The 15,854-nt window shown below is 41.4% G+C and overlaps 1 protein-coding gene across 3 annotated transcripts in view; it reads left to right on the plus strand.

The window, feature by feature from the left end:
• The first annotated feature begins 10,106 nt into the window (after window positions 1-10,106).
• GPHN (gephyrin) overlaps window positions 10,107-15,854 on the plus strand; it is a 639,047-nt gene continuing 633,299 nt past the window's right edge. For all 3 annotated transcript variants that reach the window (XM_081229975.1, XM_081229976.1, XM_081229977.1), the window contains exon 1: window positions 10,107-10,522. In XM_081229975.1, coding sequence (XP_081086101.1) covers window positions 10,459-10,522 — 64 coding nt within the window. In that variant the 5' untranslated portion in view covers window positions 10,107-10,458. The remainder of the gene's footprint in view (window positions 10,523-15,854) is intronic.

Consider the following 15,854-nt stretch of genomic DNA (forward strand, 5'->3'; position numbering starts at 1 on the left):
CTAGGTACAGCCATTTGTGTTAATTAAAATCTCTCAAACCTTCGTTTTAGTGCTATTTCCACTCTCTCTCCCCTCCACAATGGGTGGAAATGCTAGTTAGATGCTTGGCCTTAAGCATGTCAGGAATTTAGTCATTTATGGATTGTAAACAGCCTCTGATTATTTTGATAGCTTTTGATTTTTGAAATGACTAGATTCAAACCACATTGTATGTTGTTAACAAGTCTGTAAAAAGCTGTTCCTCTCCACCTCTGAAGTGTTTAGTTCTGGGCAGATCCTCCACTAGCAAATGAGCAAAAGTAGTTACAAAATAAGGAAATAATACTCCATAGACTCCTCTTACTCTTTCACCCACCACACCCATCTGCCCTGTTGATACTGCCTCCTAGTTATCTATTCCTTGAATATCTTCTGCCTTCCCAGTGCCACTGTTTTATTTCAGGCTCTCTTTCTTGCCTGGGTTACCACAGCCTCTTTAAGTAGTTTCCCTGATTCCAGCCCCTCTAATCCATCTTCCACAGCACCACTGAACCTATCTTTTCTAAAAGAGAAATGAGATCATGTCACGTCCCTACTGATTTCCCCTTGACTTCAGTATAAAGTCCAAACTCCTTCACAAAACACATAAAGATCTGCCTCCTGCCTACATCTCCAATCTCATCTTTCACTGTAACCCCCTTCCCTCATACATCTACAGTGAGCTACACAGAACTAGTTGCAATTCCCCTGATGCACCATGAGTTCTGTTATATCCATGCCTTTGCACAAAGCTGTTCCTCTGTCTGAAAGATTCTTCTCTTCTTGTCTGCTTGACCATTGCCTATTTGACCTAAGGGCCAAGCTTGGTGCCCTTCTACTATCCCAGTAATTCTCAATCCTAGTTGTGTGTCAGAATATCCTTGGGAACTTTTAAAAACACCAATTCACTAAGCCCCTCTCCAGATCATGTAAATTATGATCTCTGAGGGACTTCTCTCGTGGCGCAGTGGTTAAGAATCCACCTGCCAATGCAGGGGACACAGGTTTGATCCCTGGTCCGGGAAGATCCCACATGCCATGGAGCAACTAAGCCCGTGCACCACAACTACTGAGCCTGCACTCTAGGGCCTGTGAGCCACAACTACTGAAGCCCGCGTGCTGCAACTACTGAAGCCCAAGTGCCTAGAGCCTGTGCTCTGCAACAAGAGAGGCCACCGCAATGAGAAGCCCGCCCGTGCACCGCAGTAAAGAGTAGCCCCAGCTCGCCGCAACCATAGAAAGCCCGCTTGAAGCAATGAAGACCCAATGCAGCCAAAAATAAATAAAATTAAAAAAAAATTATGATCTCTGAGAGAGAAGGCAAAGCATCTGTATTTTTTAAAAAGTCCCCAGGAAATTCTTATGTGCAGCCAGGTTTCAGAATCATTGTTCAGGCTACCTTACATCTACCATAGCACTTAGCGAACTGTCTTGCAATTGTTTATTTACCCAGCTATTGATCTCCCTTACCAAATTGTGAGCTCTTTGAGGCCCAGGACTGTGTCTTCTTCATCCTTTCATTTTGATCACCTAACACAGTACCGGGGATTTGATAGAGCCTCAGGTATGGCTTAAGGCTACAGAAAGTTAATTCCAAAGTCCCAGGTCTATTGACACCCTGTCTTGTGTCATTATACCACTGGATCATACTGTAGTCCCTGAGATCTTCAGATCTTTTCTTTAATTAAGTTGTCATTAATTTCCTATCTCATGTCAATATGAGGAAAGTTGATTTGTTACAAAACACTGCATGACCTGTAGGAATCCCTTGTATGGTGTAATGAGTAAAGGAAGCCAACTAAGTAAAAATCTTCCCTCTCCCAAGGTCAATTTACATTTTTAAAGGTTGCTTTAAAGGCGGATTTCTTAAAATGTACTTTCAGACTGGAAAACTTTACATGAAATCATAGAATTTGGGCATTAGATGGACTTTAAACAAGTATAAATCTCCATCACTTTACAGAAGAGGACACTGAAGTTCAGATATGTTGAAAGGGTGTCCAAAGTCCCACATGTTACTGTCCCACGGTAACAGTTAAGCTAATTACCAGAGTCTGGTATTATTACTGCCAATTCATATTCCAATTTAACTCATATCTTTCCTCTCTTGACCACAAAAATAACAGGCTCTGCAGTCCTGAGACAATTAGTTTCATGTTCCACCAACTGAGTTAGCTGAGTGTGTAGTCCACATTCTGTTTCAAGAAAGCCACAACTGTTCTCATCTAGGCCCTCTGTGCTTTAGCAGTCCTGAAAGATTTTCCAAGTCAATTGGATTAGACAGAGCAATGAGAACAAAAATCAGGAATATAAAATCTGATTGTACCACTGACTATCTGGAATACATCATTTAATCACAAGGCTTTTGATTCCCATTTTAAAAATTGGACTAAAAGAACACCATTCAAATGTTTTAAAATCATGCTTTTTGTTTGTTTGTTTTTACTGTTGAAATGGGTTTAGATGAGTATCTGACCTTTTTTCCCATTTTTTTTTTGTTAACCAAAGCATGAAATAAACAATTCACTTGCTAGCAGAGATGTATAACTTCTTAAAAAGTGAATCATTTGCCATCTCTAAAGTACTGAAATTGTATGTTCATTATTATTAGGCTTATCACCTTTCCCGCAAATGTTCCAAATCTTTCAATTTCTTCAAAGCACAAAACTGAAATACTATAGCCTTTTTTTCTACTGTCTTTAAGACTTCACATTGGATTCTGACTTTCACCTATATGGCAGTGCAAAGTTATCAGTTAGATTGGCTGGCTATGCCTGGGAGTCTGCATTTTGATAAGTCCAGAATATGGATCTCAGCTTTGTAGGTACAAATTTATGCCGTCAACTTACCCAACAGATCAGAGACTCATTCGAGATACCCAAACTCCCAAGAGAATCACTGATAAATCCAATATTAGTTTAAATTACAGGAAGGGCTGTTCCTTCCAATATGGTTGGAATATGTCTATATTTGGGGCATTCCCATCTCAGAATCAAATTATTAGTAAAACTGAATTAGTAATCAGAAAATATTTATGGCACTGAAACATTACAATTTTATTTATACTCATAATATTCCAGTTATGTTTCTCTGAGAATAAAATCACTGATACTCTTGACTGTACTTGGGAGATACTTTTCAATTTTAAATTCAACTGAGGAAAACTCTATCCCATCAGCAAAACATTTAATAACCATAATCTTGGGTAGTACTATTTTTGCGACTTATCTCATTTATTTTACCTTGACATTCTAGCTATTTAAAGAATATTTGCTAACAATTTCACCCCCAAAATTTGCTTTTTTGCAATGACCACAGAGTGATTTGTAATGTTTGTCACACTTCTTTCCTAAATGAAACAAGGCCAACAAAACAGTCTGCTATTTTCATCTTTAAACTAGAATTGCAGTCATCAAAGGGGACAAGGGACAGTATGCAACATTTTGCCTTACTCTTTTAGATCCAGGCAGAAAAATCCAGCTTTAATATTGTTTATGTGAACTCTGGCCACATTAGCTGGTGTCTCCTTTTATAGGAAGAGGCTTCTGCAAGCTGTTACATGCCAAGGCAAATTTCTAACAGCCCCTCTGGTACCTTGGCAGTAGCCTGCACTGCTAGCAATTCAAAGTCCCTATTGCCTTATATGTTTTGTATTTAGTCATCAAATATTAGGAAATGGGAAGAAGACAAGGTTCTGTGTTGGAAAGGGATACACGCTCTGCACCCAATCAATCCCACAGCAGGCGATACACAGGCAGATAAATATGAACTGTAATTATTACATGGTAAAATGAGATTTTTCAGCACAACTGAAAAATCCATCATCTCTGCTTCCTTCACCAATTCATTTATGCTTTCTAACATTTCAAACTTCTACTGAAGCTTCATTTTAAGCTAAACTACTGTATAAACATTCTTATCAACCACACTTCCTCCAATTATTAGTCAACCTGGGAGAAAATGAGGTTACTTAGGTTAACAAAATAATTTTTTGTTGCTTTTATAGAGACAAAACTATTTTTCTAGGGTAGTTGGGCTTTGATTATATGGAAACCAATGAATAAGAATAATTTTTGTTTTTTTTTAAAAGCTCACTTAAACTTAATCCATGTCAGTGGTTAAGTTTGGGACTATTTTTTCTTTTCTTTATTAAAAATATTTATTTATTTATTTATTTGGTTGGTTGCACCAGGTCTTAGTTGTGGCAGGTGGGCTTCTTAGTTGCGGCTCACGGGTTCCTTAGCTGTGGCACATGGGCTCCTTAGTTGTGGCATGCGAACTCTTAGTTGTGGCATGCATGTAGGATCTAACTCCTGGACCAGGGATCGAAGCTGGCCCCCCTGCATTGGGAGCACGGAGTCTTAACCACTGTGCCACCAAGTAAGTCCCAGGGACTATTTTTTCTTTACTTGTGTATACTGAATCCTAAAAACTGAAGGCCTTGTAGACAGAGCCCTTTTAAGAAATTAAATAGTTTCTGGACACTTAATGTTACTTTTCCACTTAACAAATCTCATTCTCCTTTCCCTTATCTAATAATTCCTTCCTCTTCTAGCAAATACTGTCCTCCTGCTCTTTCGTCTACACTTTCTTTGAATTAAGGAGGGAGAAAAACCAGTGCTTTCTTTAGAAATAAAACTTTTTTGTTTCTGGTTTCCTTCTTTTATCAGATAAGCAGCCATATAAGGAAGTGGTGACCTTGTACATTTGTAAATTGTCAGGACACACAGGGAAGAGCTTCTCTATCTTCTGAATATTAACATGAAACAATGTGGGTGGTATCAAATGTATAAATTAAAGCCCTCAGAAAAGATTAAAATCTATAGTAATGGTAGAGAGAGATAGGAGATTTTGTGTGTGTGTGTGGAGGGGTGTTATGCATTTATTTTCCCAACTGTTATGCTACTTCAGATGCCTTAATGGAAGTATCCAGCTTTTCAACTTTTGATCACCAGAAACAATTTTAAGTTTCACTTGACATTTCAGTTTAAACCCTTTCTGACTAACTACTAATCTATCAAGGCACTAGCCTTACATATGGTACCCAGATGCATCCTCCCTTGATCTTTGTCTATTTGGTAGGGGTTCATCTGATCCTGATCCTCTGGGTGAGCACATGACTGAGGCCAACCAATTAGAAAATGCTATTACCTTTGCCTTAGTGCTTTGGGATGGAGACATGACCTAAACTTATGGTTTCCAAGATTTTGGTCTCAGGACCCCTTTACACTCTTAAAAATTATTGAGGACTCCAAAGAGCTTTTGTTTAAGTAGGTTATACCTATTGGTATTTACTATATTAAAATTTTTTTAAATATAAGAATATACAAACACACATTCCATTAGCTATCAGAGTGATGACATCACTACACATCATGTAGCCTCTGGAAAATTCTACTGTATCAAATGAGAAAATGAGAGGAGAAAGGCACATAATGGCTTAGTATTAGTATGAAAATACTTTTGACTTTGTAGACCCTCTGAAAAGATCTTGGAGTTTCCCGGTGTCCCTAGATGGACTCAAAAATTACTCATCTAAATTATAGCTTACAGAAGCCAATACATGTCTGAACTTCCTAGCTGCATGAGCCAATGAATTCCTTTAGGCTTAAACTAGCGTCAGTCACTTACAACCAAAAACAGCCTCATTCATCTGGATTTCCAGTTGGGGACCTCAGAGGAAGAGAGTAAGTGTGAGGAAAAATACAAAGGACTGTGGCACAAAATTATTCAAGCAGCAATCTGTGCAGCAGAATATAATATCAAAAGCCCAAGGAAGGAAAAGTTCAATTAATTTTAATAAACATGGCAGACATCGGAAAACATTGTCCTAGTTGTTCCCAAATAAGTGTCATCAAACTCCATGAGAAATTGATGTGGCTCAGCTCCAATTTACTAAAAGATAACAAGGGCATCAGAACTAAAACCAAAATGTCAATTTCATTAGTAGGACTGACTAAATTTATCTTATTAGACTTTGGAAATTTCTAATTTAGAAAACTACTTCTGGGGGAAAAGCATTAGGCTAATTAGGTCGAAAATTTAAAATTTCCCCAGTATTCTCTATTCTATAGAGCTGTATTTTCTCTAAAAACGTGTCTAATTTCTATATCTCAGCTTTCTATTTCTTTTAAAAAATTATTTATTTATTTTTGGCTGCGTTGGGTCTTCGTTGCTGCGTGCGGGCTTTCTCTAGTTGCATTGAGCGGGGGTTGCTCTTTGTTGTGGTGTGCAGGCTTCTCATTGCGGTGGCTTCTCTTGTTGCGGAGCACGGGCTCTAGGCCTGTGGGCTTCAGTAGTTGTGGCTCGCAGGCTCTAGAGCGCAGGCTTAGTAGTTGTGGGGCACGGGCTTAGTTGCTCCACGGCATGTGGGATTTTCCCAGACCAGGGATCGAACCCGTGTCCCCAACATTGGCAGGTGGATTCTTAACCACTGCGCCACCAGGGAAGTCCCTAAGTCTAGCTTTTAGAGAAACTTCTGAACATTCTTTTCTAATAGGCTGAGTTTGTAATTTATATGTTTACACAGTAATGTAATCTATGACCACCTGTACTGGGTTGAATAGTGTCCCCTCAAATTTCACATCCACATAGGACCTTGGAATTTGGAAATAGGGTCTTTGGAGATGTGATTAGTTAAGATGAGGTCATACTGGATTAATATGGGCCCTAAATCCAATGACTGGTATTCTTATAAGAAGAGCAAGTAAAAATACACACAGGGAAGAAGGCCATGTGAAGACAAAGGCCAAGACTGAGTGATGCAACTGTAAGTCAAGGAACGCCAAGGATTGCAGGTAACCACTGGAAGCTAGAAAGAGGCAAGGGAAGAACTCTTCTCTAGAGACTTTAGAGTGAGCATGGCTTTGCTGACACATTGATTTTAGATTTCTGGCCTCCAGAACCATGAGAGAATAAATTTCTGTTGTTTTAAGTCACTGAGTTAGTGGTACTTAGTTATGGCAGCCCTAAGAACTAATACATTGCCTGATTCAGTCAGTCAAAAGTTCATCTGAACTCTATCACCCTTCCTTTGGGGAAAATACTATGTTAAAATCAACCAGAGCTTCACCTTACATCCAGTTTTTTAAAAATTGTGCGAAAAACACCTAACAAAATTTACCATTTTAATCATTTTAAAGTGTACAGTTCAGTGACATTAAGTATATTCAAAATGTTGCTTGCACCCATTTGTAATCCACTCAGTTGTGGCTATTAGCCAATCGGGAAAGAGGCAAGAGTAGAATAAGCCTTAGTGGAAGAATAATGCATTACCAAATTTGTTCTTGCTTGCATCTAGTGCTAATGAGGAGAGTCTAACCCGAGAAAAGCTAGTAAACTTTTGCCTTATTTATATTGAAAGTGTGATTAACCACAGGAAAACTAAAATACTAGGAGGACTAAATGTAAATACACCAGTACCAGAAAAACTCAACTGTCCTTCATTCAGCAATTCACTTCTACTGATAAACTTTCATCTTTATAATGAAAGTCATTATGACAGCCAAGTGTTTACCCATCTTTTATGTTCTGTTAGTGTAAACTCAATTTTCATTACTAAAATCTCAGGAATGGAGAGAATAAATCCCTCGGTACTTGTAATGCTTTATATACAAACTCCGAACTTTTCCACTTTCTACCCACCCGCAATATGTTCCTGAGACATTTATCGATCTTTGGAAATGCTACTCTCTTCCTACTTTCCAGAAAGTTTCCTTTGTTGTAACACTTGATTCCCAGATGAATTCTGAAGAAATGTCACATGGTAACGGGAGTTAAAAAGCATGTGGATACTGCAATATTCATTCAATAACCAGCAGTAAAACAAAAAGTCCCACTAGACAGCAAGGTCACTAGGCTTTTCCTGTGTAAATTTTCTTAGAGCTTCCTAAATTCAGCTGAGATGAATATACTTGAGGTAAATTGTTGAAAGACAAGCATCTATTATAATTGTCCAGTTTAATTCTATTAACATTACTTCTTTTCAGCAATTTTAGCAGGTTTAACAAACTAACCTCCATATACTTTAAAAGGCTTAATTCATCTTCACCCTTCCCAATCAAAATTTTTAAAATAAATTTATTATTTATTTATTTATTTTTGGCTGCATTGGGTCTTCGTTGCTGCGCGCGGGCTTTCTCTAGTTGTGGTGAGTGGGGGCTACTCTTCATTGCGGTGCGTGGGCTTCTCACTGTGGTGACTTCTCGTTGCGGAGCACAGGCTTCAGTAGTTGCAGCATGCGGGCTTCAATAGTTGTGGCTCGCGGGCTCTAGAGCACAGGCTCAGTAGTTGTGGCACACGGACTTAGTTGCTCTGCGGCATGTGGGATCTTCCCGGACCAGGGCTCGAACCTGTGTCCCCTGCACTGGCAGGCGGATTCTTAACCACTGAACCACCAGGGAAGTCCCCCAATGAAAATTTTAATGAATTTCACCATTGCTGCTTTTATAGATACAGAAAGTCCCTTGTTTTCTGTTATTTGTGAAACAAAAGTGCCAGTTTCTTTCCATGAATAATAACGGAATATTCTAAATGGAAGGGGTGCTTATCTACCAGCTTATATAAAGGATAAAGAAAAAGACCCCAATTCATTTAAGGTTACAGAACCTATAGTGGGCAGGATTAGAATTTATCTCTCCGAAAATTCAAGACATTTTAAAATCATTTCAAATTTGGGGGCGTTAGAGGGAATAAAGATAGAAAGGTAATGTAACCAACCATTTGCTCATCTTTAGTTTGAAATAAAGAAAACATACTTTCACATATATATCTCTCATTTGAAACTAGTTAAGAATCCATTGGCTCCCAGGCTCTATGGTGATAGATTATTATAGGAGGTGGGTTCATGATCTGGCTTCAATTTTAAATCCACTGTCAAAAATACTAGCAATACACATACTCAAAAGAAATTTTACTAATTAATTTTCTCCCACCTCAATTCCACCCATTATCCCCTTTGTACTCCCATTATTTAAAATGAAATACATAACAATGTGAATCTTCAGGTGTAAGTCCACGTTCTAGTTGGCACAATAAAACATAACCATCAAACTGAGATTTTAATTGTATACAAATGTTGATGATTATACATTTTTTTGACATTTTGCTTTTCATTTTTATGCTTCCCGGTTTTACCAAAGCTGAGAAGAAAAAAAAATACATATACATGTGTGTGTATATACTGTTTTTTATTCAGAAGTTGAAAGGGCTAGAAAGAAGGGAACTAAGAAACCCATGTGAAATAGCCACAGGTGATTCATATCACACTTTATGAAAGACACATGAAGATAAGTGGCAACAAAAGCTATTTTCATGGTAACCTCATATCCCACAAATACTGAAATGAAAATTGCCACCACCGGGGTTCTATTCCCAGGTTTGTGATTGTGGCTCAGGGGGGAGGAACATTCTCTAATCTCATTCTCTAAGATTGATGCTTTTCACCTAAAAGCAGAGCCTTTAGCGAAGAAGCCTGATGCCACAAAACCATGCGACAGCGGGAGAAAGAGAAGCCAGCTATCTCTCCTCAAGATGCTCTGCCGCAGGCTCCTAAGCTTCGCTAGTGAGGATCCTCCTGAAGGTACAGACTTGGAGTTGGGAAATCCTACGCTACGGCGGCAAGCGGGAAGATAAGGCAGGATAGGATACCTCCTCCTTCGCCAACCGCGGGCTGTCACAGCAGCTGCGGTTCTGCCACCCACGCAGCTTTCTAAGGCACCTCCAGGGTCCCTGGCGCCTTTCCTCTTCCCCTCGGGAAAGCTGCTTTGCCGCCCCAACAGCCGCCCGGAGTAGCTGACAAACGCCGGGCTCGGCAGGAGATTGCTTCTGTCTGGAGCTCGGCTGAGGCAGCGTTCATGTCTCGCGCGTACCCGCGTTCTCCCAACCAATCCCGCGCTACTCGCGCGCCCAGGAGCGTTATCTGGTTCTGCTCGGGCTGTGGCGGCTCCTTCCCGCTCCCAGCACTCGGCAACTGAGCTCTCACTCCTCCCCTCACTCGCCACGAGTTCCACGATTCGCGGTGTAGCTCCGCCCCTGTCCCGGAGTCCGCCCCCGCGACCTCCCGAGCTTGTGCTCTCCTTTCCCCTCAGTCTCCTGCCGTCCAGCGGCCCTGGGTCTCGCGCTCCGCAAAGCGACAAGAGTCTCTCCCGCCTCGTTCCTACGCCTCCGCGCGCTCTCCCTCAGCAGCCACCGCGTAACCCACCCGCAGCTCGCTGTCTCGGACTCGAGGTCGCGCGCCCTGACTCCGCCTACTTCCCCCCGCGGACTCGCGCCCTCCGGGCCCGGCCTGTCACTCGCGCAGGCCGCCGAGCGCTCGCTTCACGCTCGCCTCACGCTTCCCGGGCGCTCTCGCGCTTTCCGAGGCGAGCGCGCTCCCGGCCCGCGCGCTCCGGGCTCTGGCTTTTCCCGGCTCCCGTCAGTGCGGTGACTGCGCTGGGAAACATGGCGACCGAGGGGATGATCCTCACTAACCACGACCATCAAATCCGGGTCGGAGTCCTCACAGGTAACCGGGGGAAGGAGGTCCAGGACCGCCGCGGCTGCTGTCCCCGGCTTGCCTCAGGCTTCTCGCCTGTGGTGACCCTTCTCTGTGGCCTCGGGAGGAGGGAAGGTTGAGGAAGGGGACTGGGGGGGGGCGGACGTTTTACAACCGCTGAGAACTGCTGGAGGTTGGGGTGTTCCCGCGGGGTCGCCCGGGAGCTGGGGCCGACCCCGTGGGATGTCAGGTCCCAGTGCCTTCGCACCCTAAGTCCTGGGCCCCTGGGGACGGAGGGGCCGGTGCGGCGGCCGGTGCGGGGCTCCTTGCTGCCAGTGCAGGCGGCGGGATCCCGGCTCCGCAAGCTGGAGCACGCCGCTCTCGGCCGGCCCGCGCGCTTCCTCCGCTACTGCTGGTCCCAGAGAGGGGGGAATCCCATTTCCAACCCCTCCCTCCTTTCCCTTCCCCCCACCCGGGCGGCCCCGCTCTGCTCTAGCCGTGCTTTCGCGGGGCACCGGCCGGAGCCGACACGGGTGTTCGTTAGGCGAAACTCTGCTCCGCCTCCGGCTGCCCCTCGCGAGCCGGGAATCCCCTCAGCCACCCACGGGACACCCCTCGTCTCCCCCGGGAGGTGGGGGATCGGCTTGCACCCGGACCTCGGAAAGTGTTTGCATTCCGCCTTCCCAAGCAAAGGGCCCTCTGCCCGCCTCTTCGTTTTCTTAGAGGGACAGACTGTTATCTGCGGCCGGGGATCCAGCCCTTTTTACTTGAGAGGGAAGGATTCCCCCACTCGGGCTCCTCTGTTCCCCTCCTTTCTGGGACCACCCGCCCCCGGCCCGGATGGTCCCGAGGCTTGTGAGGAGCGCACTTTTCCCGGGTCGCATTTCCCTCCCTCGCGGAAGCCGCGTGTGCTCTGCATGTCTGATTCCGTTGCGCTGTATTTGGGTAACATCCCTCAGTTCGGCGACAGGCAGTTGCTGCAGGGCATGACTTCCGAGATGAATAGCAAGCCGATTCGTAGGGGTTTCTGCTGTGGTTCTGTAGTTGGTAAGGTTTCTGTGTAATTGAGTGGCGAGGTGGGGGTTAAATAACTATATTTGGAACCTGAGGGCTTAGTTCGGAGTGAAGGAAATCCAGGACTTGCTGATTTCGGAAAAAGAAGCGAGGTAGACGGGAATCCTGGTGTTCTCCTCCCACCTCCCGCCCCCCCAACACACACACACACACACACACACACACACACACACGCACTTTTAAATTTTTTTCCCTTGTCAAATTCTGACAGGTTGAGACGGTGCTCGAGAAGGAACTAAATTGAATGAGACTTGCTTTTATTATTAGGTAGAAAAAAATCTCTCTTGGTAAGATAAATGCAAAGCTTAATTTGGCTGCTGAGTTTTATGAAAAAAGATTTCCATGGTACCCCTTCCTGTCTTTTAAGTAACTGGGTAGCCTTTCTCTGATATTGTTTCCAGATGTTAATGGTGATTTATTGAATTTTCCTAATTGAAAGCCCCTGCGATAGAGAAACTAGTCTAAACCAGTTGCAGGGAAGGGACCCTCCTCCGCCCCCCGCCCCCCCATTAGAAGATGCGCTGTTCTCTTCTTTTGGTGCTGAAGTTCTTGCCTTGTATGAAGATTCAGTTGTAACTCAGAAGTCTTGGAGTTGACATTGCTGTTTTTCAAAGAATCTAATTGCGGGGTGTAAAAGTATATACCCTATATCAACCCTCAACTTGCACTTTAAATTCTAGCTGTGCTTTGAAAATTATTAGAGTAGTGAGAATGAAGCTTAATAGAAACCAAAGTATGTCAACTGTCCATGGAAATGAAAGGTCATAGATGTTTTAAAGTTAAACCATAGAGATTAAAAATTTTTCTTTTTTATTTAAGCTTTCTATAATAGTTTTATTTAGTGAATCATCTTACCTGGGTTAAGTGACATTGTAGATAGCTGTTGTACAGAATGCTTTGAAAGATGCAGCCCTTATCTGTGTCTCTGCAGTCCAATAGGGATGACATTGGTATGCAAACAACTAAAGAAACAGTGTATGTCATCACTGTGCTAAAATTGTCTAAATAAATTACTTGTGTGATTGAGAGATAAATGTAAAAGGTATTCCATACTCAGATGGATTAGGAGCAAATGTGATTACCTGAAGGGATAATTTGGTACATTTAGCAGGGCTAAGAAGAAACTGACATTTTAAAGGGGAGTTGAAAGTCATTGGCAACCTTATAAATGAATATGTTGCTGAGGGTGAGGCTCTGGAGCAAAATAAAAATGTAATGCAAAGGCCCTGGAATGCCCAGGTAGGATAGGTAGGTGGCACGAGCAGAATGTCAATGAGAGAACTTTGGCAGTGGAATTAAAGACAATCTAGGGAAACTGTCTTATGAGAATGAGGTATAGTAGTTTAGGGGGAGAAGTCTAGGGTCAGGAATAAGGATATAGGTGAAGGAATGAAAAGGAAGTTGCACATTTGGGAGAAGTGGTAACAGAGGACAATAGAATTTGGTGATAAAATGGATATTTGAAGTCAGAAATAACTCTGAGAGATTTTTACGTAAAGTTAGTGATATAAGTATTGTCTGCTATGACAGAGCCTGGAAATGTGGAGAAGAATCAGAGGAAAGAGCACCAGTCCCCAGTCTGAATAGTGGATTTTACTACAAACAGCTTAATATTTATGGTCTTAACATTCCATGTGATTTTGTATACACAAAGAAAACCTACAGAAATAAAGCCATGTTGCACAATTTTGTCTTGTAGAACTTCCAAATACTGCAGTTTTACTATGTAAAACTATTCTTTACTGAACTTAAGTACTATGATTTCATACTTAAGAAAATTGAATTGAGGCCACACTTAAAACCTTGATTTTGTGAGTTATAATTTATGGCTTTATTAAAGGTGGAGGGCTTGTTTTATAAAATATCTTCTCCATGTTTCATAAGAGTGATTTTAAGTATTTTATCTAAGTCTGTTTTACAGAGGTTTTAGAGGAAAACTTAGAGGTTTTAGAGGTTTTACATATTTTAGAGGAAATGCACACATTTTACAATATGTTAGTATTTTGGTGAATTGTGTTGTCATTTCTAAAATCTTTGATTTCTTTGTGACATCTTTGATTATGTCTTGAAAGATAGTTTTTATACCACTTTGAAACTTTTCATCTTCTAGGTGTTTTTGTAATCTTTATCTCAGCTATTGATTTGGCAAATATGGTACACAGTCTATTGAAACTTTGTATCAAATGAATTAACTGTTAGAATTTTGAAAGAATATGGTAGGAAAATATTTAGCAAAGGCATTTCTTTTTTGTATTACTATCTTGAATCATTCAGAACTTGGAAATCAGAGTATGATAGTTAATGTAACATGGATATTTTAGTTATATTATCTTTTTGTTCAGGAAAATGGAAACATTTACATAGGTTTTCATGGAAACATTTTATGTTGAAGATTATTGTCGATCTCTAAAAACAGTATCTTTGTTAGTAACTGTTTTATGTTGATTTGTTAGAAATGAAAGTTATATGGTCTTTATCACCGAAGACCATATACCAAAAACCCTTAAGCTCTAGGTTTTTTTTTTTTTTTAAGAAGATGTTGGGGGTAGGAGTTAATTAATTAATTAATTAATTTTTGCTGTGTTGCGTCTTCGTTTCTGTGTGAGGGCTTTCTCTAGTTGTGGCAGGCGGGGGCCACTCTTCATCGCGGTGCGCGGGACTCTCACTATCGCGGCCTCTCTTGTTAACGCAGCACAGGCTCCAGACGCGCAGGCTCAGTAGTTGTGGCTCACGGGCCTAGTTGCTCTGGGCCTAGTTGCTCTGCGGCATGGGGGATCCTCCCAGACCAGGGCTCGAACCCGTGTCCCCTGCATTAGCAGGCAGATTCTCAACCACTGCGCCACCAGGGAAGCCCTAAGCTCTAGTTTTTAATGCATCTGTATCTAACGTTCTTTACTTCTATTACTATTTTTTTTTTTTTTTTTGCGGTACGCGGGCCTCTCACTGTTGTGCTTTCTCCCGTTGTGGAGCACAGGCTCCGGACGCGCAGGCTCAGCGGCCATGGCTCACGGGCCCAGCCGCTCCGCGGCATGTGGGATCTTCCCGGACCGGGGCACGAACCCGTGTCCCCTGCATCAGCAGGCGGACTCTCAACCACTGCGCCGCCAGGGAAGCCCTCTATTACTATTTTTAACAGACTGAAGACAATGTGATGATGAATAACATGAGGCAAATAAATATCTGTTGCTTTGAAACTAGAAAGAAGATGTGGGGCAGATGTAGGAATTTTTATTATTTTTTTACAACTTCAGTAGTAATTATACTTAAAGTCTTAACAAGTACACAGCAGGCTCACTATATCAAATGTGTCATTTTTCACCTATTTTTGTCTGTTTCTAAAGAAGCTGTTTATCAAGGGAGCACACTACTTCTACCACTGTAAGTTCCATGGAAACATCAGGAAAATAATGAATACTTATATGTTTGTGATATAGAGTGGGATAGATTATGTTTCGTTGGTTATTAAATATCGTATTAGCTAGCCACTGCTAATGTTTGGTATACCAAAGCACTTAGATAAAGGTGATAATCCATTACCTAAATATTCACTAACAGTGGCATGGATGAGAAAAAGATACAAATTTTTAGGAAAGGGCATTTTAAAATCATGTTTTTGCTCTAGTAATATACATTTTATTGCACTAAATTGTAGATTTGTAATCAGGAAGAGTTATTAGACATATATAAAACTAGATAATAAAGATTAGATAAAAGACTAATTGTAAACTAGAAACCAAAAATATTAGTTACATGTAGGGAGTATTTCAGTCATTTATAAATAAAGTCATTCAAAATATTTAAAAAACAAGTTCTAAGCTAAGGAGGTAATAATCATTTGACTCCGGAATTGTTCAGTCGTTTATTTTATTTCATTCCTCATGCTTATCCTTGTGCATTATGTGTGTCAATATTATTTTCTGAAAAGCCCATTTATTGATAAAGATATATAAATATATCTTTTGAGAATAGATGTTGTCATTAAGTAAGGCAAATCACTATTGCAAACAAAACCTATATCCTGTGAAATGGAATTGTGTGTACTGGCAAACATACCAATATTGATCTGTATGACTGTTATTAAAAAGAAGCCTATTTCTCAAACTAGGTCATTCTTTCATGAATTTTTGGTTGGAAGCAATGTATTAGTGATTAAAATAAGAAATCATTACATTAACTTCTATTGAATACATTTAATACTATCACCACTGGCCAAAGACTTTATAAATTAGTAGTATGTAAACATAGTTAAGAGTTTTAACTGTATTCAAGATACATATGACTGTTTGAC

This window comes from Mesoplodon bidens, assembly GCF_964165515.1.
Source record: "Mesoplodon bidens genome assembly, chromosome: 3".
Classification (NCBI taxonomy): domain Eukaryota; kingdom Metazoa; phylum Chordata; class Mammalia; order Artiodactyla; family Ziphiidae; genus Mesoplodon; species Mesoplodon bidens.